The sequence below is a fragment of the Xyrauchen texanus genome, chromosome 8, assembly GCF_025860055.1.
Source record: "Xyrauchen texanus isolate HMW12.3.18 chromosome 8, RBS_HiC_50CHRs, whole genome shotgun sequence".
Taxonomy (NCBI): domain Eukaryota; kingdom Metazoa; phylum Chordata; class Actinopteri; order Cypriniformes; family Catostomidae; genus Xyrauchen; species Xyrauchen texanus.
Window position 1 is genome coordinate 17341151 of NC_068283.1, and position 23410 is coordinate 17364560.

General features: G+C 45.4%; 2 protein-coding genes across 2 annotated transcripts; both read left to right on the plus strand.

Moving 5' to 3' along the window:
- The first annotated feature begins 2786 nt into the window (after positions 1-2786).
- On the plus strand, positions 2787-5924 carry LOC127648102 (uncharacterized protein K02A2.6-like). Its single transcript, XM_052132709.1, has 2 exons — positions 2787-3842; positions 3909-5924. Exons 1-2 carry the CDS (start codon positions 2787-2789, stop codon positions 5922-5924), a joined length of 3072 nt encoding a protein of 1023 aa, XP_051988669.1.
- A 15704-nt stretch (positions 5925-21628) lies between these two features.
- LOC127648105 (putative nuclease HARBI1) lies at positions 21629-23146 on the plus strand. The gene is made up of 5 exons (XM_052132712.1): positions 21629-21711; positions 21829-22289; positions 22415-22527; positions 22593-22704; positions 22770-23146. The coding sequence occupies exons 1-5, from the start codon at positions 21629-21631 to the stop codon at positions 23144-23146; spliced, it is 1146 nt and encodes a 381-aa protein (XP_051988672.1).
- Positions 23147-23410: the final 264 nt, after the last annotated feature.

Consider the following 23410-nt stretch of genomic DNA (forward strand, 5'->3'; position numbering starts at 1 on the left):
CTGGGAGGGGTGGGGGTGGGAGGGGGTGAGACACAGGGGGTGAAGAGAGAGGAGAGAGAGAAGAGAGAGAGAAAAAAAGATCCTGCTTAGTTGCCTCCTGGAAACGCAGCCAAATAGTCCTCTTTCAGCTGAACAGCCTCTTCCAGTGACACCAGGTGGTGGCATTGGACCCACTTGGATATTCCTCGAGGAAGCTGGGAGCTGAACTGCTCCAATACAACCAGATGACATCCATGGTTCCACGGGTTCCCTCTACCAGCTCCACCAGAGCTGTTGAGCAAAAGCGAACGGGTGGCCGTGCTTCCCAAAGCTCAGGGATCTGAAGAGTTGACGACTTTGCTTGGGGCTACAACCAACCCGCTGCTGGATGACTTTCTTCAGATGATGGTAGTTAATGAGGATGGTGACGGGAAGTTGCTGTGGCACTAGCTGCACCTCCCCGGAGAGTAAGGGCAATAAGTGGGCCGCCCACTGGTCAGGAGGCCACTTGCATACCTCAGGTGGGGTGGGCTCTGGGGGGGTCACAGCACCAGCCCCCTCTCTGGCAATCAGGTCACCTGCTGGTCCTCTGTTTGTGCCTGGAGCAGGATTTGGAAACGCTTTTCCTGCTCCAGGTGTACCTCCATGAGGGCTTGATGCTGGTTTTGTTGGATGCTGGCGAAGGTCTTGAAAAATTCACCCAACGGTGAGGACTCCGTAATGCCGTTCTCCTCCAAAGCTGGGTTTTCGGCACCACTGTGACAAGGTCAAGTTCTTTGCAATGGAGGAGTCTGGTGTCAATGAGAACAGTTCACAGGTCGGTGTCTTTTACTGGCTATTTAGCTGACACTTAATGGACATTACCCATCTATAACACAAATGTAGTTCACTAAAACCATAAACACACTCTCTCTCTTCTGGCTGTCATGCTTTTCCTGTCACTCTGTCATCTCGATGCTCTGGCATGCCTTTTGAGGTCTCCCTCTGCCATCACTATAATTAGAGACAGGTTTTAGATATCATAACAACCCAGGAGATGATCCTTACAGCAGACCACGCACAATATATTCATCTTGAGTTTTGCCTCTGCCTCCATGACCAATAGTCACAGGGCATGTGTAATTTATCTCAACGTATGCTATAAATATGTAGGTCTACACATGAGCCTGACAGGCTTGTTGAGCAACGAAGGATGAGCCCCCATCCAGTGAAGAAATTGGACAATATTAACGTATCAGTTTCTCTCCTGTTTTGCCCTTCGGTCAGTATTGGAATGAGTTTGCCTTTGTATGAGCATCGAACGTCTGACAATCAGTATATGATTCAGTTTTCCCCCGCAGCTAGCTGGGGAGCGAACATAAAAAAAAAACAAAGAAAACACTTCCCGAATTCAGCCTCTGACTCCATGACCAAGGGTCTTGATCTTGTTCATCGAGCAAAAGTGTACACAAAACACACAGTGAACAAAAACACCACACGTTGTCCCCCCATAATAATGCTGGCATGTTGTAGCGAGCCTGCTTGCTCTCAATTTCCCTCCATGTTCACACATTCTTCCCCATTCTATGCTAGGGAAGATTTTCTCTGACATCCTCTGCTCTAAATACATTCAGATTGACCATTTTTTATAACTGCCTGACTGAATTCAGCCTCTGTCACCATGACCAAAGGTTTTGAGACATGCTTAACTGAATTCTATGTTCATCGGGAACAAGTGTACACAAAAACACACAGTGAACATAAGCACCACATGTTGTCCCTCCATAAAGTATGCTTGTTTAGTGACTGTGACATATATAATTCACCTTTGTGTTAAATTTAGTTCTATACATTGTTGGTGATAAATGCAGTACTTTGTTCGTAGCGTTTTTCCTCATAACTGTTCAGGGATCGTGGTCCCTTTAAATGTTCTGTATGGGTGATGTCGTAGGACGCTTGTCGGCGCCATTTGTTTTTCTGGTGTTTTTTCTTACTAAATAAACGACACACGTATTTGTGTGCTCAAAGTGCGAAGTTGTCTCTTGCAAGTTACTGCAATTTCCACACTGGTGACCCCGACATTAGTCTGCTGGACGTATCCAGTGACACAACACGACCATGACTGCGAACGCTGTCACCCTCAAACTCCCCGAATTCTGGGAATCGTCCGCATCGGCATGGTTCGCACAGACTGAAGCGCAGTTCGCGCTGTATGAGATCACCGCAGATACAACAAAATACTACTACATAGTGTCGGCTCTTGGTAATTCAACGGCATCCAGAGTGGTGAGCCTTCTAACAAATCCTCCGGAAAACGAGAAGTATGCAGCACTCAAAGCCCACCTGTTGAAAACGTTCGGACTGTCAGACACTGAGAGAGCCGGCAGGCTTTTCTCCCTTCAAGGACTGGGTGACAGCAAACCGTCCGAGCTCATGGACCGCATGCTGGATCTTTTGGGAGAGCACAGACACGATTTTCTGTTCATCCAGCTTTTCCTGCGTCAGCTGCCTTCACAAGTGAGAGCTGCATTAGCCAACACCACAATCACTGACTGTTGGAGACTGGCTGAGGAAGCTGACAAATGTTTCCTGGTGAGTCACGGACATTGTGCAGATGCGCTTTTTCCTGCGCACATCGCTTCAGTGACACGTGACGACTCCACCTTCGTCGCGGCAACCACTTCTCGGCGGCAGTTGTCTTCTGGCCCTCAACAACTTCCAGGCTTGTGTTTCTACCATGCTAAGTTTGGAACCAAGGCTAACAAATGTCGCTCACCATGCAGTTTTAGCGGGTTGGGAAACGCCGGGGCCGGCGCTCAGTAGTGGCCATGAGCGTCGGCCGCGTAGGCAGGCTGCTTTTCATCCACGACAGCATCTCTGGACGGCGTTTTCTGTGCGACACAGGAGCACAGAGGAGCGTCCTGCCTGCATCTCGTTTGGACATGGTGACCGACAGCCACGGCCCCCCTATGGAAGCTGCCAATGGTAGCCCCATCCGCACATATGGAACGAGGTACATCGAATTATGTTTAGGAGGACAGCACTTCGGCTGGAACTTTGTTACCGCAAAGGTTGCCGTTCCCCTCCTCGGCGCTGATTTTTTGTGTGCACATGGACTGTTGGTGGATGTAAAGCATCGCCGTCTGATTGACGCTGTCACGTTTTGCTCTTATACATGCACGCTCAGCGGGACCGACTCCATACAGCTGTCTAGCATGCTTTCAACTTCTGATGATTTCCACCGTCTGCTTGCCAGTTTCCCAGCCCTCACTCAGCCCACTTTCTCTGCATCTGCCGTGAAGCATGGTGTGGAGCACCATCTCGCCACCACTGGTCCACCCGTCTACGCCCGCGCTCGGCGCCTCGACCCAACCAAGCTTACCGTTGCAAAGGCTGAGTTTGCGAACATGGAACGCCTGGGAATAGTTCGCCGATCCGACAGCCCATGGGCATCGCCCCTTCACATCGTCCCCAAACCTGGTGGCAGCTGGCGCCCGTGTGGCGACTACCGGCGCCTTAATGAGGCAACGGCGCCTGACCGATACCCAGTCCCGAACATACAGGATTTTTCAGCACACCTGTCTGGCAAGGTGATTTTTTCTAAGGTGGAACTTGTTCGTGGATATCATCAGGTGCCGGTACATCCACTGGACATCCCCAAAACGGCGGTGATCACGCTGTTTGGTCTGTTTGAGTTCCTGCGCATGCCGTTCGGCCTTAAAAACGCCGCCCAATCTTTTCAATGCCTCATGGACTCTGTTTTGCAGGACCTGCCTTTTCTTTTTGTATACTTGGATGATATTCTAGTAGCGAGCACGTCCAAGTCTCAGCACCTGGCGCACCTCCAAACCCTTTTTGAGCGGCTTAGCCAACATGGATTGATTGTCAACCCCGCCAAGTGCCAGTTCGGCCTCTCTGCCATTGACTTCCTTGGACACAGAGTCACTAAGGATGGGGCAGTCCCTCTCCCATCAAAGGTGGAGGCAGTCACACAGTTCCCACGCCCGCTCACTGTCAAATCCCTGCAAGAGTTCCTCGGCATGGTGAATTTTTACCACCGCTTCATCCCTCGAGCTGCTCTGCTCATGCGGCCTTTGCATGAGGCCTTGAAAGGTAAACCACAGCACGTTGTGGACTGGACTGAGAGTAGAGACAGGGCTTTTGCCGCCACTAAGGCAGCCCTAGCGAACGCCACCATGCTGGCGCATCCTTCTCCAACAGCCCCCATCGCCATCACCTCGGATGCCTCAGACTATGCTGTTGGTGCTGTCTACGAGCAGTGGGTAGGCGGTGCCTGGCAGCCGCTGGCTTTCTTTAGCCGTCAGCTGCGCCCCTGTGAGCGGAAGTACAGCACTTTCGACCGGGAGCTGCTGGGTCTCTACCTCGCCATCCGACACTTCCGTTCCCAGCTGGAAGGCCGACACTTCACTGCGTTTGTGGACCACAAGCCGTTGACTTTTGCCATGGCCAAGGTGGCTGAACCGTGGTCCGACCGCCAGCAACGTCATCTGTCCTACATTTCGGAGTTCACCACGGACTTGCAGCACGTTGCTGGTAAGACCAACCATGTGGCTGACTGCCTATCACGGGTTGTGGCGGGGGCAGTCCACCTGGGTTTGGATTACAACCGCATGGCGGCCACTCAGGCCACAGACCCGGACGTGCAACTCCTGAGGACCTCGACTACAGGTCTGCAGATCGAGGATGTGGTTTTTGGCGATGTCGGCACCACGCTCCTGTGTGACATCTCCACAGGTAGTCCTCGGCCAGTCGTTCCCTCGGGATGGAGACGACAAGTTTTTGACACCATCCATGGTCTCTCCCACCCAGGTTCGAAAGCGTCACAGAGACTGGTTGCAGCTAAGTTTGTTTGGCACAGCCTCAAGAAGGACGTTAGGGATTGGGCTAACATCTGTGTTGAGTGCCAACGAGCCAAAGTCCACCGCCACACTAAAGCCCCGTTAGGTTTGTTCCCGGTTCCGGAGAGATGTTTTGATCATGTAAACGTGGACCTGGTCGGTCCTCTGCCCTCCTCTCACGGTTTCACATATCTGTTCACCATGGTTGACAGGACCACCCGCTGGCCCGAGGTTGTGCCTTTGACGTCAATGGCGTCTGTCGAGATGACACGGGCATTTATTGGCACCTGGGTTGCCCGTTTCGGCACTCCTTCGGACATATCCTCTGACCGAGGCGCGCAGTTCACGTCTGAGCTGTGGGACGCTGTCGCACAGAGCCTCGGAGTGAAACTCCACCGCACGACCGCATATCACCCGCAGGCTAACGGACTCTGTGAACGTTTTCATAGGTCAATGAAGGCTGCCCTGCGTGCCAGCCTCAAAGACAGCAACTGGGTCGACAAGCTCCCATGGATGTTGCTGGGCATCAGGACTGCGCCAAAGGAGGACCTTCAGTCCTCATCCGCGGAGCTTGTTTATGGACAGCCACTGCGGGTACCGGGGGAGTTTGTCCCTAGTGCCACTGTTCCCTGGTCTGCTACTTTCCAGCGGTCTACTCTACTGGACAATGCAAGGCTTTTCGCACCTGTTCCAACTTCACGTCACGGCCTCCCTCAGTCACACATCCCCGCTGGACTTCAGACGGCTGACTACGTTTTCATTCGCCACGATGCCAACAGGGGACCGCTACGTCCGCCCTATGAGGGCCCATTCCGGGTTCTGGAGACGGGGGACAAACATTTTGTGGTGGACAGAGGCGGCAAACCGGAGCGACTTTCTATCGACCGCCTCAAACCAGCTCATTTGGACGTGGCCAGGCCCATCGACCTGGCCCAGCCCCCATGCCACGGACGGCCTCATGCTCTGCCTCCACCCCTTGCTCCTAAACCTCCTACACTCCATGCCCCACACCCGGGTCATGACGGGACACCGGCTGCAGTGAGGTCTCCTCAACCTCCAGTACAGCTCAGTCGTTGTGGTCGGTTGATACGCCCACATCCCCGTTGACAGTTTGGTTCTGCGGATACGGTGAATTCTGGGGGGACGTGTGTGGTGACTGTGACATACATAATTCACCTTTGTGTTAAATTTAGTTCTATACATTGTTGGTGATAAATGCAGTACTTTGTTCTTAGCGTTTTTCCTCATAACGGTTCAGGGATCGTGGTCCCTTTAAATGTTCTGTATGGGTGATGACGTAGGACGTCATCTCTTTTCTCCATTCAAATACCAGGAAAATTGTTTATTCTGTCAGCATCCCTGCTGTAGATACATTTCAAGGTGCTCATTATCTATGCCTAAATACAATAAATGCTAAAACATTATCAAATTCTCTTCAACCAGCCACAGTATTGGAGGAGCGAAGGCTTCCTTCCACTGTACTGCTAGTTCTGGGGCAGTGGCCAAAAGAAAGCCAAGTGTGCCACCTAGTGGTTACAGGTTGCACTGCAGGCAAGAGCCATGCATTAATCCCTCTGCCTGCCCGTCTGTCAGCTTGGCAGCAGCTGTAGGGCATTTTGTACTGGGAACTTCGAAATGATAAAGCATGGTTTTGTAATTCAGTTCCGGTGCACTCCACCAGTTATCAATTGGGTTGTTCCAAAATTCACTTTCTCTCAGAAAAGGGGGCAATAAAGCATGGTTTTGTAATTCAGTTCAGGTGCACTCCACCAGTTATCAATTGGGTTGTTCCAAAATTCACTTTCTCTCAGAAAAGGGGGCAATAAGAAGATTTCCCCCTTCTCAGAGAGAATGTGGCTTTTACAGACATTTTTTTCTGGTCCCGAAAAATAAAAGACGGCAGCTTGTGTTTGAATTTCTCTCTAATGAAATGACAATTCAGAATGTCGAGGCAGAAACAAATAATGCCACAAGTGCAGCCGGGGGACTGGTTTGTGCTAATAGATTTAAAGGATGTTTATTTCCATATTCAGATTGTGCCGAATATGGAGATTTTAATTATCTCAATGATTGGTTGGAGTTTGCACACTCTGAGACTTTGGGTGCCCAACATTGAGATGTCATTCTCAGCCATTTGATCTAGGGCTGGGTGTAACCTATCTCCTGGATGAAATGCTTTGGGAGACTCCAGTCAGAACAGACATGATGTTTCAGGCTCAGGGCAGCATTTGGCACCCCCAGTCAGACTTGTGGAAGTTATGGGTATGGCCCCTCAACAGGGCACTCTTTGAATGATGGTTTATCCCCCACTGTGGTTGATAACATTCTGAATGCTAGATCTCCATCAACTAGGAAGCTTCATACATTCAAGGAGCATATTTTTGCTTCTTCGTGTACAGCGCAAGATCCAGTTCACAGCACTGTTGGTACAGTGCTGGATTTTTTGGAGCGTTTTGGGGCCAGGGAAGCCCGGCAATGTTTAAATTCTATGTTGCTGCTATAGCGGCTGAGTATGTGCTTATCAGTGGTGTCTCTGTCGGTAGACATTCTCTTTTCTCTAGTTTTATGCATGAGGTATGCAAGCTTAGACCTGTTCTTCCAATCGGCATTCCCTTATGGTATTTATCTGTTGTTTTAGAGGCACTCTCGAGTCCTTTGAGTCCTTGTCTGATAAGTTTCTGACTATTAAAATTGCCCTGCTAGTAACCTTGGTATGGTTTAAAAGGGTAGGTGATTTGTCAATCAATCACTTATGTATGGATTTTGTGCCAGGGTGTTTAAGAGTGGTGTTAAAACCTTGTTTGGGCTATTTTCCAAGGGTCATTTCCTCTGCTTGAAGATTATAAATTTTTAGGCTTTCTATCCTCCCCCATTTGAGTCGGAGGAGCCTGAAAGTTTGCAGATGCTTTGCCGAGTTCGGGTGCTGCGAGTTTATGCTGACTGTACTAGGCAGTCCAGTAAGTCAGAGCAGTTGTTTGTGTGCTTTGTTGGCCGCAACAGGGGTGTTTCAGTGTCCAAACAAAGACTGTCTCATTGGCTTATTGATGTAGTTTCAAGTGCTTATGAAGTGCATGGTTTGTCTTTGCCTTCAGGTATTCAAGCCCATTCTATGAGGAGCATGGCATCCTCATGGGCTTTGGCTTGAGGTGCATCCTTGGATGGCATTTGTATGGAGGCAGGGTGGTCCTCTCCACATACATTTGTTAGATTTTATAATCTGGATGAGGGTTTAACTCCTGCTTTCCAGGATCTCTTAGTTGGAACAGGAGTAAACTCTCTGTTTTATTCAGACGCTTTTGCTCATTTGTGCACCGATATATGCTTGGTAGACGGGCGTAGACATTTGGCAGCTACTGTTCGCATGGTGTGAATGTATATTGTTCCCAATGTAATTACGCATTTGAAGTTCCTACGAAATGGAACATTTCGGTTTACGTGAAACGTAACTTTACACAGAAAAGGTTAGTAAGCAATTTTAATAACACTAAAATCATGTTAACGAGTATTGTTTACATGTCGTGGCTGTACTTTTGAAATTATCTTTACATTTACTGATTGGTCTCATTCACTTCCATTGTAAGTACCTCTCTGTAACCTTTTTTTAAATCTTATCAAGATCCTACAGTATCCTCCCTGGAGATTTTTTTAGGATCTAAAACAAAGATCAGAACTGATTTCATGAATCAGAAAAAAATTACTATTCTATATAACAATCGTTTGGGTGTGTTCCTTTTTTATTTGAATTATTGGACACCTGGCATGATTCTAACATAATTACATGCACAATCATGACTGCCTAGGATAAATTAACCAAAAGCTTAGCAATCAGTGATCCTTGTCACTGTGTACATTGTTGTCCATGCTTCACTTGATATGGATTTATTTTAGCACAAAGGTTGCCTTTTATTGCCTGCTACTGCTAGTTAATGTCAAAATTAATTGTATCAATGTCTAGCTGCTCATAAAATGAGTTATGCTTCATATATTTGTATAATTGTACTTTAATCATTTTTGGTTAGTTTTTAATGGTTAGTTTAACTAGATTGTAGACTGGATGTACATTGTTGTACATTTGATAAGCCTATTGTGAAGTTGATTTGTATTTGCATGTTTTGCACACAGTTCCATTTTGCAATTGTTAGAAACATTGACAATTACATTCCTCATTTTCATGTTATCATTGTAGTCTATTGCTGGTCTAAACCAAATAGATTGATTTTAAGGCTCTGTATCGTTGAGCAAAATGAGAACATTCCTGTCGTCTGAGAACACGGGGAGTACAAAAACAGAAATGCTGCAATCATGAGTGGAGTTTGGAGTCATTTACATCCCAGGGCTCTGAATCTATCAAGCATTCTAGCACATGATTGCTATTGTGTTTATGCATTGCGGGCTTTGATAATCCACTGTGCTGCCTGCAGGAAGGAAGAAGCAGCACAAATTAGTTGATTAGGAAAACCTCAGCACTACTTTTCCAAGCACACCTCATCTCAGGGTGAAAACAGGTCTATCCAGGATGACATGCTCTGTCAGGGTTGTCATTTATACCACATCAATTCAACAAACCTCTCTTCAGCTTGATGGCAATGCTAGCAAACTCTCGGAGGGGGAAAGGGGGAGGGGGTTGTTGACTGCAACAAAAGTCAGTGCCCTACAGAACAAACTCCTTTTAAGGCAAAGTAGGTCACTCAGTGGCCATTTTGGTAACTCCAGGCAGCCATTTTCTATGTGCGTATAGACTGATCATTCGACTGATCATGCTTAATTAACTTAAAATCTGGGGGGGATGCGGGATGGGGGAGCAAAACAAGCAAGTACAGCCACCCTCCCCACACACACACAATATTTATATCGTGATCAATGGAAACATGTTAATGTTTCACGTTGCAAACCCCCAAGTTCAAGCCGAATCTACGCCCTTGGATGTATGGTCACATTTGAGCTGCAGGTTCTGGGTGAAATGTCCACAGAGTGGTGCCAAAAGTGAGTTGTTTTAGATTTCAATTATGTAACACTATCAACAGAAGTGCATATTTTATTAATCTGCTAACCCGGGGGGCCTGGCTAGATCAGCAAGTAAAGATGCTGACTACCATACCTGGAGTCACAAATTTGAATCCATGGTGTGCTGAGTGACTCCAGCCAGGCTACCATAAGCAACCAATTGGCCCGGTTGCAAGGGTGGGTAGAGTCACATTGGGTTAACCTCCTCATGGTGTCTATAATGTGGTTCTCGCTCTCTGTGGTGCATGGTGAGTTGTGTGTGGATGCTGCAGAGAATAGCATGAGCCTCCACACCCACTAGGTCTCCGCATTAACGCACTCAACAAGCCAAGTGATAAGATGTATGGATTGATTGTCTCAGATGAGGATGCAACTGAGATTCGTCCTCCACCACCCAAATTGATGCGAGTAACGAGGAATTAAAGCGCATTGGGAATTGGGCATTCCAAATTGAGCAGAAAAATAAACTCTACCTGCTAACCCAAATCCCAACTCTAAAGCCAACTGTCAATTGAATGTAATTTTATAGTGAAAATGCAACATCCAAATCACGCACATCTTTGGTTATGTGAACCAAATGTTGCTTTCTAACTCTATCAGAAAGGTGGTCGGCTCTTTATACTAAAAGATGTGCCTTTTATTCCTATACTGAATGTTATGCCATGTTGAGCTTTTAAAACTGTACATTTGTACTGGATAAACACACATAAAACAAGAAGTGATGGCCAGAAGGGGGTGACATAGGACTATGAATTGCCACTTGCCGAATCCACGTCACCCTCGGCACCATGGCTCTCTGTGTCAGAACACATAACATAACCGCTAGGCCACAGTTTTGATAGTAACACTGATATGATGAAGTATTCTCACATTGGTCAACTTGTTTCAAAACATGTTTGCGCTGTTTACCCCGAGCACTGACAAATATCGAACCTTGAGAAATCTATTGGGAAACACCACCATTTCAAAATTGCTCTTAATGGAGATCAGTGTTATTCTGTGTTTCTGTGCTTTTCTATTGTTCCACAGTCAGATAAAGAATTTCATATCATTTCTGATTCTTTCATGTGGGTGGGGTGATATGTCTGCAGTGCAGCACAATGAGAAAAACCCAGCGTTACAAGAACTCTCCACCACACTCAGTGATTTAGCCCTGTTCCAAACCCATCAGGCACTGCTGCCATGATGTACGGCCATCTATTCACGTACCACCACATGCCACTATGGCTTCTGCAATCCACACAGAGGCCCATCTCGCAATGAATTACCCTGTGAAATATGTTAATAGCCCATCCACATGATGCATACTTTCCAAAAGCATCACCCGGTTGTTTTAAGCAACTTGAGGCAAAGCTGTAATATATACAATTCTGAATCAATCTGTTAGCCTCTATGTATTTACATCTGTCTGCACGTTACCCAAGGCTCATTAAGGGCTAAGTGCGGGAAGCTCTTCATAAAAGCAAGATCCTTAAATAGAGCCAAACTACCATAACTATACAAAAGTGTGCCAACATAAAAAGACATCTCAGACAAAACACTTGACGTAAGAGTGGCATTACTTTGTCCTTACACAGACATTTTTAACAGCCATGCAGCAGAAAAGATCAAAAGCTATAAAAAAAATAGATAGATATACATTCTGCGCCTGCCTTTTGAGGACCCTCCTCCTAACGCTCTGTATCTATCTAACAAACGTAGTGCTACATACTTTTTAATACATTAGCCTGCCAACAACAATAACATGTAAGGTGTGAAAGCTATCCTCTGCAGATTGCCCAGGCGTTCTGTGCCGACAAGCTGTCTTTTAGCACTGCGTAGCTGAATGATGGATGCTTCTTGAATAGCAAGATTTGAATAGAATTGAACGCACTTCCCTGGCACGTTCTCTTTGTCACTTCCTAACACAAAGAGTAGCATGCAGTGAAGTACATGCTGAGAATGTTCCATATGTTGTAGTTCTGAAAATAAAATTGTAAACATTCTCTTTAGAGGTGTAGAATGCTTTCCAATGAGATGATCTCAGTTGTTCCTCTCTTAAATGTTCATCACTTGCTAATAAACCATATGAATCATGAGAGAAAGAGAGGAATATGTGACTATGTAAACAAACTGGCTCAGCACAACATGCCTTTGAAGGAATTTGACAGTTTGTTAGATCATACAATAAGTGTGAAAAAAAATGTGTTGTTGGTAGTTTATTTTTACCACATCTTTGTATGACTGTAGTTAAACAAAAACAAAAATCTCTTTCATAAACTGTAAGAACTAATATTGTCGTTTCTGGGAAAATCAAGTAGTCTTAATTAAACATTGCTTGAAATGTCAAATTTTGGCTATTAGCTCAAATTCTAGGTTCATTGAACTTATTTATGTAATAATCTATAGATTTAAGATTTGAAATGTTAATAATTCAACCCATTGAATACATAATTGAGGCTATGGGAAATATCTTGTGCTTGAATTATTTTATTATGTAAATCTATAGATTATTTATGTAATAATCTATAGATTTAAGATTTGAAATGTTAATAATTCAACCCATTGAATACATAATTGAGGCTATGGGAAATATCTTGTGCTTGAATTATTTTATTATGTAAATCTATAGATTATTTATGTAATAATCTATAGATTTAAGATTTGAAATGTTAATAATTCAACCCATTGAATACATAATTGAGGCTATGGGAAATATCTTGTGCTTGAATTATTTTATTATGTTTCCTTGGTTATTTATTAACCCTTGTGTGCTGTTTGGGTCTTTTTGGAACCATTTTGATTTGCATTTTTTTTTGGGTTGTTTGTTTTTTTCCTTTAATAAAAATGGTATCCTTTACCTGAGTGGTATAAGACTTGGTGATTTCTCCTCCACTTGCTATCTGAACACACACAAAAATCTGGACATGATTCAATAAGTTAAGGGGTCATAAAAAAATTAAATAAAGAAAGCAACACTTGTGATGTTTCAGGTCATTTTTGACCCACCATAGCAAATTAATGGGAACAACTAAAGTACAGAGATTTTTTTGTTTTTTGTCAAATAAAAATCAATAAATCATACACAATGCAGTACACAACCACACATTAATGAAGGGGTGAGACAATACAACATCCAAAATGCTGAAAACACACACATACAGGTTTGTTTGAATATATTTGTGATCTCTCATTGACTTCCATTGATTTCATATCAGGCTAAAAATATTTTATATTTCCAAATGCTACCCCTAAACCTAACCTAACTAGATTTGAAGATCAACATCATCTGACCACATTTAATTTTTATTTATTTTTTTGCTGATGATTTTTGGATTTATAAAGTTAGTCCCTGCTCAGATTAGTAAGTAACTAGTATGTCTCTGCAGATATAGTTTAGATTTCCATCAACAGTATTCCACGAAGGCCAAGACAGACTAAACAACATCACTAAAGGTCATCTTGATAAATAACTGTAGTTAAAGTGTTAAATGACAAATCACTAGAGGACAAGAGGTCAACTCAATTGGAAGTAATTTGACAAATCACTATGTTGCTAAATTGTAATTTTATATATATATATATATATATATATATATATATATATATATATATATATATTATATATATTATATATATAAACTCAGCAAAAAGAAATTTCCTCTTACTTTCAATTGCTTTTATTTTCAGCAAACATAGCATATTTATATAAATATAACAAAATATTTGTATGAACATAAAAAGATTCAACAACTAGGACATAAACTGAACAAGTTTCACAGATATTGTGACTTACAGAAATGGAATAATGTGTCCCTGAACAAAGGGGGATCAAAATCAAGAGTAACAGTCAGTATCTGGTGTGGCCACCAACTTCATTAAGTACTGCAGTGCATCTCCTCCTCATGGACTGCACCAGATTTGCCCGTTCTTGCTGTGAGATGTTACCCCACTTTGCCACCAAGGCACCTGCAAGATTCCAGATTTTTCTGGGGGAATGGCCCTGGCCCTAGCCCTCACCCTCCGATCCAACAGGTCCAAGACATGCTCAATGGGATTGAGATCCGGGCTCTTTGCTGGCCATGGCAGAACTCTGACATTCCTGTCTTCCAGGAAATCATGCACAGAATGAGCAGTATGGCTGGTGGCATTGTCATGCTGGAGGGTCATATCAGGATGAGCCTGCAGGATGGGTACCACATGAGGGAGGAGGATGTCTTCCCTTTAATGCACAGCATTAAGATTGCCTGCAATGACAACAAGCTCAGTCCGATGATGCTGTGACACACCGCCCCAGACTATGACGGATCCTCCACCTCCAAATTGATCCCACTCCAGAGTACAGGTCTCAGTGTAACACTCATTCCTTTGACGATAAACTTCGACCATCCGAGTCCAACCATCACCCCTGGTGAGCCAAAACCGCGACTTGTCACTTTATGCCAGTCCTGTCTGGTCCAGCGAAGGTGGGTTTGTGCCCATAGGCGACATTGTTGCCGGTGATGTCTGGTAAGTACCTGCCTTACAACAGGCATACAAGCCCTCAGTCCAGCATCTCTCAGCCTCTTGTGGACAGTCTGAGCACTGAGTCAGTAGAAAGGTCTCTTTAGTGTCCTAAGATTTTATAACTGTGACCGTAATTGCCTACTCTCTGTAAGCTGTTAGTGTCTTAAAGACCATTCTAGAGGTGCATGTTCATTAATTGTTTATGGTTCATTGAACAAGCATGGAAAACATTGTTTAAAACCTTAAATAAAGATCTGTAAAGTTATTTGGATTTTTTTTTTTAATTATCTTTAAAATACAGTGTCCTGAAACAGGGACATTTTTTTTGGAAGGGATGTTTTTTACAAAATATATATTAGCCAGCAGTTGGTGACAAAAGTTCATTTTTGTTTGTAATATGTGCCAGTTAGGTGACTATTGTCTATGTAATGGCCCTGGCATGAGCTCCGTTGGCCACACACACTCCCCTCAAGGGTCCACGGTTCAAGGGGCGGCGGCATCCTTGGTGGCCTGCATTCCCAGGCCCGTGGCAGGTGAGAGGGGAAGGCGGCCCGGCCTCTAGCACATCGACCGCGACGTGTGATGTTGTCCCCCGGCGAGACATTTAATCAGTCCGGGGGTCCAAGGTGCGGGTCTGGCGGTGCATTCAATCATCCAAATCCTCCCAACTCTGGTCCTGGGCGTGCAAAGATTCCAGTGTGTGCACACATGAAGTTTGAATAGCTCCCTGAGAAGAGGTGTGCTCTGTGTTTTAAAGACAGCGGTGATGAAGAATTATTCACATCAGGTGTGCTTCATCCACTGCTGTCTGAACGAGGCTTGTTAATTATGCATCTCTTCTCACTCTCCTGCCCAACTTCCATCAGGAGCCTGGCTGAAGGGCAGCCCTAAGAGGCAGGGCAATGATGACGAAAGGGAGGGGCAGATCATTCCGCCACAATATAGACAGTTAATTGCAATCGGTAGATGTTTAAAGCATTGATCTGATCCCAGAGGATAAAATTATATGTATTCCATAACTTGGGAACAATCATAATCTTGGAGAGATCAAGGCATAGCAAAAAAACACTCTTCCATGAACATTTAGCCACTTCAATACACAACATTTCACCCAGAATATGGTACGTCCCAGTTAATACGGGAAAGGTAGCAACCCATTTTACAGTGTACTTCCATTTGGGAGAAGTAAAGTTTAGGTCTGTAGCCTGAACAACCAGATATATTTACTCTTAGCCGAGCCACCTCTTGTACGCTTCTGAGACCACATAATTGGATTGCTATTAATTGCGTATGCATCTTGTAAAGAATTTATACTTGGTCACTTAATGCATCATAACTGTTCGGATAGCTATCTGATCATGAAAAGACCAAGTAAGTACATGCTCCGTATTTGTATCAATTTCCAAAAGCAATGAAGAAGCAACAAATTGTACAGTATTACTTAGAAGTTGTGAAAAACCTCCAATGCTTTGTTATTGTCCAGAAGGCTACAAGTATTGCAAAGGAGGAAAGAATAATTTGCTTTAGCATTGTAAACTGAACACAGTGACTAAAACAACAATGGCAGCAAGCCAAATAATGATTTTGCACTCCCAATCCAATGTTATTATGGGTCAAAGTGCTGTGCTGGCAGCAAAGGAAAACATAAAAACAGTGTTGATGGAACAAACCAGTGGAAGAAAGCTGACAACTACAAAGAAGTTTGTGGAGGGGGTACTAAAATACACACTCCAGACTTAACTCAAAGGGAGCAACAGATGTCTGTATGCATTTTACATGAGGGAGAGAAGAGTGGAGTGCCCATGGGCAAATTATCTGCTACACAAATGTACTCTCAACCAGATGTCAGCCTTCTCAAATATTTACAACAGAGATTATTTTTACTAACTTTCATTATAAACAATTATTGGTCTATATATTTATGTGCTTAATACAAATCCCTATGTGGTTAGAGTTCATATTTAAAAGATAATATAAAGAGATATTACATTAGTACTGGGTACAATCAAATCTTCCTACCTATTAAAATCAGTATCAACCAATGTGTATTTTCATTTCAATATGTTGAAAAAAGAAAAAAACTGGCACCTGCTTGAAATGAAACTGCATTCAAGACCAGTTCAAGAACAAGATTCAGTGGCTTTATTTTATACTTTTTTCAACCTTTTCTGCTCAACATTGTTACTTTCATTCTCATAGCTGCTAACTTTACAGAACATCAAAACATAAAAAAGTAGGAAAGCATCATCATTTACAATAATGCCTGCAAAAGCTCAATAAAAAATGGAAGCTCTCACACAACAGATGGCAACAAACAAATTTCCATCGTGATATGTGTGTTAATAAGATGGAATGGAAATTTAGAATACAACAAGGAAACATATTTGGACATGTTACAACCTGAGGTGCTAAAAAAGTGAAAAAACACCAAGAAACAAGAAAATGTGAACTTTGAAACCTGCTGTACATAAGACACATAACGTGTTTGCAAAATTTAAATTGAGCACACATCTGGTAACAGAATGTCTGGGTTACAAGAGTAACCCCCGTTCCCAGATGGAGGGAACGAGACGTTGTGTTGATTGTAGTGACACAAGGGGGCTTCTTTCGAGAGCCTCGGATAACTCTGAATATGAGAAAAGGCCAATGAAAATTTGTCGTACAGAATTTCCATGTTCTGCCCCCAGACATACGGGTATAAAAGGCAGGGATTGTGCATCTGTTCAGTCAGGTTCTGCACTGAGGAGCCGAGAATAAGGTTCGACCATTACAGTGGCTTGGTACAGTGTTGTGGCAAGGGGGACACAATGTCTCGTTCCCTCTATCAGGGAACAGGGGTTACACTAGTAACCTAGACGTTCCCCTTCTGTCACTCACTCGCGGTTGTGTCGATTGTAGTGACACAAGGGGTCCCATTAAATAACGGCTGATGCTGCTGATGCTGTTGCAAGCAAGCTGTTGCATGCCAAAGGAGCATGGGCATCAGACTGCACGTAACCTTCCCCAATGCCAGACTAAGACGTCATATTTTTTATAAGGTTCCAAGCATGGGAGCAGGCCGCGCCAGCCACGGCCTCTTCTCTCTCTATGTTTCTCCTCATAGAGTGTTAGAGGCGGCTAGGGCCATCTAGCTATAACACACATCGGGGAAGGTGTTCTTTTCCATTCCTATTCTTTCAAGGGGAAAAAACCCCACGGAGACCACATCCTACCCAGGCTGGGGAGGTGAATATGTGGCAAATACATCACATGGGCCTGTTACGCCACACATGGAAGTGGAGTGGTGGTTGGTCCTTCCTAATGAGGGAGGAGCTCTACAAACATGGTGAACGGGGCAGCGGGGACTGCCCAAGGGAGACAAGAGTCTGCCTGACAGTGGCACTGTACCACGGAAAATACATCACAGGGGGTTACTGTGATAACCGGCACCTATGGAGCACCTATTCCAGTACAGAGTAATTAGTACCCGTAGTGGGTCTGGTCTGGAATTCCTCCGCTGAATTTGCAAGCCAGAGGCCTGGGGAGAGGAAGAACATCCAGGGAGTGCAAGTTTGCGGTTCACCTGGGAGTAAAAGCGCACATGTTTGCCTCAGTGGAGGGGAAAGGCGCTAGCACAAGCTTTATACTCAGTCAGCTGTCCTGTGTTACCAAGTTCTTCATGTTCGGACCTGACAGCAGGAACCCAACATGGGATGAAACCGACTCAACCCGGAGATTGTAGATCTCTCAAAGGGATTGGGTGTTGCCCAGCCCACTGCTCTGCAGATGTCTGCTATGGAGGTGCCATTGGCCAGTGCCTACGAGGATGCCATACTCCTTGTAGAGTGTGCTCGAACCCGCAAGGGGGTGGGCACAGCCTGGGTCCGATAGGCCAATGCGATGGCATGGACTACCCAGTGGGCGAGCCTCTGTTTGGAGACAGCGTTCCCTTTCCGCTGTCCGCCAAAGTAAACAAAGAGCTGCTCAGAGAGTCTAAAGCTCTGTGATTGTGCCAAATAGGTATGCAAATCATGTACTGGACACAGCAACAATAAGGCTGGGTCTGCTTCCTCCCGGGGTAGCGCTTGCAGGTTCACTACCTGGTCAGTGAAAGGGGTCGTAGGAACCTTGGGCAAAAAGCCCGGTCGAGGTCTTAGGATGACATGATGTGCCGTACCAGACTCCAGTCAAGTGTCGCTGACAGAGAACACTTGCAGGTCTCCAACCCTCTTGATGGAAGCGAGCGCAATCAGGAGGGCCGTCTTCTAGGAGAGGGCACTTAGCTCGACTGACTCTAGTGACTTGAAGGGGGTTCTCTGAAGGCGCATAAGACCACGGAGAGATCCCATGAGGGGAACAGGCATGGCCTGGGAGAATTCAACCTCTGGGTGCCTCTTAGAAACCTGATAATAAAGTCATGATTCCCTAGAGACTTGCCGTCCACTGCATCATGGTGGGTCACTTTAGCAGCTACATACACCTTCAATGTGGAAGGGGACAGCCATCCCTCCAGCTTTTCTTGCAGGAATGAGAGCACTGATCCGACTGCACACCTCTGTGGGTCTTCAGATTGGAAAGAACACCAGTTTGTGAACAGACGCCACCTTAGGGCATAAAGCTGCCTGGTATAGGGAGCTCTGGCTTAGTTGATCATGTCTAAGACAGCTGGTGGTAGACCACTTAGATATTCCAATTCCCGTCCAGGGGCCAGACATGGAGGTTCAAGAGGTCTTTGCGTGGATGCCAGAGGGTGCCCCGTCCCTGAGAAAGAAGGTCTTTCCTCAGGGGAAGTTGCTAGGGAGGTGCTGTCATGAGGCATGAGGTCTGCAAGCCAAGTCCGAGTGGGCCAGCAGGTGGCCACTAGAGTGACTTGTTCCTCATCCTCCCTGACCTTGCACAGCACCTGGGGGAAATGCGTACTTGCGCAGCCCCCAGGGCCAGCTGTGTGCCAGCGCATCTGTCCTGAGAGGAGCCTCCACCTTGAGGGAGCACCAGAGCGGGCAATGGGAGTTCTCTTGGGAAGCAAACAGGTCTACCTGTGCTTTGCCATAATGGAACCAGATCAGCTGAACCACCTGGGTGTGGAGCCTCCACTCTCCGCTGAGCAAAGCCTGTCGTGACAGCGCGTCCGCTGCCATGTTGATGCTGCCTGGAATATGAGTGGCGTGCAGCGACCTCAGTCGGTGCTAACTCCGAAGGAGGAGATGGCAAGCGAGTTGTGACGTGACGAGAGTGCATGCCACCTTGGTGATTTATGTACGCTACCATTGTGGTGCTGTCTGAACATCAGCTGGTAGTACGGCGCTGAGGCATGATGTGTTGAATGGTCTCCGTCTGCTTTTTCACCACTGAAAACTGCTGTGCAAAGTCTTCAACGGTGTCACTGAATAGACCGAGCTTGGAGATGGGGGCATTTTGAAAGTGGACTTTGTCAGTGTCCCGCATCTTGACCAAGTTCAGCCCCATATGTCATTCCTTGACCACAAGGGTGGTCATCACCTGTCTGAGTGCACGTGCTGTGACCTTCGTAGCCCAGTGGGCGCGGTCAGTAGCTGAGCACAGTTCCTGCAGCACATCAGAATCAGGACTCCCCACATGCAGATCTTTTAGTGCCTTGGCCTGGTGGACTTTCAGTAGGGCCATGGCATGCAGGGCAGAGGTGGCCTGTCCAGAGGCCTTGTAGGCTTTTGCTGTCAGAGGGGAGTGCAGGGCGATGCCTCCAAGTGGCTGCACTTTGCAGGCACAGGTGCACCGCAACCGTTTTGTCCACCTGGGGGACCTCCATGTTCCAGTGGACAGCCCCGCCATCAAGTGTAGTTAGAGCGGACAAGTAAGGAGGTCGGTTCCGGGCAGTAAAAGATGCCCTCCACAACATCGTAAACTCGTCGTGCACCTCCAGGAAGAAAGGAACTGAGGGGGGTGTGGCTTTGAGTGCCGCCCTGACTCGAGGAACCCATGAGGGTTGTGGGGAGGACGGAGGGATCCAGTCCAGCCCTACGCTCATGGCGGCCCTGGCAAGAATATTGGACATCTGTGCATCAGCCTGGAACTGGACGGGCAGACCCTTGGTGGCAGCCCAGTTGAGTCCTCCGCTTTAGATGCCGTGACGCTCTCTGATGCAGCATGGCGCAGACAGAGACATCAGACTGGCCATGAGGCGAGCCAGTCTCACGTCAAGCCCGGACGGAAGCAATCGAGCACTGTAGGGGGCGGGTGGTTTGTGGGGATTTACCCGGCAAAATTGTTCCTGCCGAACTCCCCAAATCGCTCCATTGCCAGCCAGGTTATCCACAATCCCGTGGGAAGAAGGAGCAACGCGGGGGTGGCTGGAGTGGTGTTCCCTTTAAGTAAGGAAAGCCGCAACCGCAACAATGCTATGGTCAAGTTTTGCAATGAGTACATGAACCATCCACAAACGCTGCCTCGGTGTGATCGTGACCCAGACACACGAGGCAGCGCCTATGGCTGTCAGAAGCAGAGAGATATCTGCCGCATCCAGGAACAACACAAAGGCGGAAAGGCATCTTGAAAAAGCTGCGTCTTTAAAAAGACGTTCGACTTCAATGTGTTTATTCTTTTAGAGAAATTATTGCTCATTTAGAGGATTATTGCTCCTTTAAGAATGCTGTCGAAGCGCCCAGGGGCGTGGAATGCACTGGCGTGTAGAGGAGGGAGAAAGCCGCTGGTAATGCGCTGTGAGCTGCACTGATAAATGTGTGTATTTCTAACAATGTAAAATCTAAAATGTACTTACTTCTAAAATGTACTTAAAACAAATATGCAGCATTTTTGCATCACACTTTTTAAGTTAATCAAACATAATTTTTTCAGTGCATGAGCATGATTCTCAGAACGACTTCTGGCCACACATTCTAAATGAATATGTCAAGTTTCTGCACTTTTAAGGTGGTCACACACCAGAGGAGAAGTGCCACGCTGCGTTGTTTCGAGGCTAGGACACGGCACAGGTATCAAACACATGGCACGTCGATGCAGTTCAGGTGGCAGACAGTAATCAAATGTAAACAAATGACCTTAAAGAATATGTTGAATAATTTTAGCACTGGGGTTGACACAGAATAATTATATTGCCACTAGGGGGTCTTGCTACAGTATGCTTATAATGAAACACACTGAACGAATTCATTAGGATAGGAAAAATTGAAAAATAAAAAACAATTCAGCCATCTCCATGTTTTTAGTTTGATGCTGACATGCTTAAGTTTGCACTGAGGGGTCTTCCACCAAATTAAAGAAAGTTAATAGATATTATGACAATATGTAGAGTTCTTAAAAACAGAATGGAATTAGTATAATTAGTGTGGTGTTTTCTCTGTATGAAGATGGACAATTACGTAATACTGCGCTCCAGGGGTGTACTCCAGAAAGCAGGTTATGTGACATACCCGGGTATGTTTAAGAGTAAGTAAGCGGATAACCTCAACTTTCGGTTCCAAAAACGGAGGTAACTTTCAGGGAATGTTAGTAGTCATAGCAACTCACTCTCTGAACTTAACCTGCTCTGGAGCAGGTTATGTTGCAGGGTTAGTTTGTTTCAGAGAGGTTTCCGAGCGGCGTGCCCTTTTGATGATGATCCTGTGGACGTAGAGGCACAGATTATACAGGGTTTTATTCGCCGTGATAGGGTGATAAGACCACGTATCGATGTCTTTTCTTATCCTAACGAATATTTGCAGGAGCGCTATTGTTTTTCTAGGGAGTCGTTAATTTATTTAACAAACCTACTAAAACCACACATCTCAAACGTAACAAACCGCGGGTCAGCGCTTAGCGCCAAACAAATTCTTTGTATTGCTCTGCGCTTTTTTGCTACGGGGAGTTTTCTCTACAATGTGGGCGATGCAGAGCATGTGGGAAAGGCAACAGTGTGTAGAGCCGTTCGTACATTATGCATGGCACTTAAACGGTTTCTACACACTTTTGTACAGTTCCCTGGCCATAAACCTGTGCGCTTTATTAAAGAAGAATTCCACAGGGTGGCAGGTTTGCTCTCAGAAATTCTGTCATCTACTTAAATTAAATGACATTTCTTAATAGGTTTATTTTGACTGCACACACACGTAAAGGCTACACAGACTTCTTAAACTTGTAATTAATCTTAATTTCAGGGATCCCAAACGTGATTGGGTGCATTGATTGCACCCACATTCCTATTAAAGCTCCATCTATCAATGAGGGAGACTATGTTAATAGGAAGTCTGTGCATAGCATCAATGTGCAGGTAATAGCTATATTTTGGCTCCTTAATATTGGTGTTACAAATAATGAACTTATTGTTCTCCAGAGGTAATATGTGATGCAACCCACCTCATCACTTATGTTGAGGCAAAATGGCCTGTGTCTGTACATGATGCCAGAATATTTAGAGAGTCATCTCTGTGCAACAAATTTCAACAGAGTACGTTTTGTTAGACAAATGCTTGTAGTCTTTATTACATTTACAAAACACCTCAAACATTACAGGACACTTCTATGGTTACTTGCTGGGGGACAGAGGATACCCTTGCCTCCCCTATATGATGACACCCTACCCTGATCCTGAGCGCGGACCACAGACACGCTTCAACCTGTCTCACAGCAGAACACGGGCCAAGGTGGAGATGACAATAGGCATTCTGAAGGCAAGGTTTCAGTGTCTGCGTGGGCTCAGGGTCACTCCAAATAGGGCATGTGACATCACAGTTGCTTGTGTGGTACTTCACAACACTGCCACAATAAGAGGAGAGAGGCATCCCCCCTGTCCTGATGAAGATGACCTAGAACAACACCCATTGAATCTAGCAGACCACAGAGATGGCAGAATGCTTAGAGACATGATTTGTCAAAATCACTTTATTTAATCTGTTCTATTTCTTCCTATCCTGAAATAAAAGAGACATGACAGATTTGTTTTTATTGCTTTATACACACACACACACACACACATTTTTTTAAAAATAACAGATTCATGTTCACATATGATTCTTCTCACCTTAAGGCGATGCTCCAGTAGTTCTATTTCAAGTTTGGCCTTTTAATGGCCAGCCTTTTCTCCTCTAGCTGAAGCTGTATAAGGTCCATGTCCATGTCAGTTTTTTTAATTTGCCTTAATAGATGGACCTTAT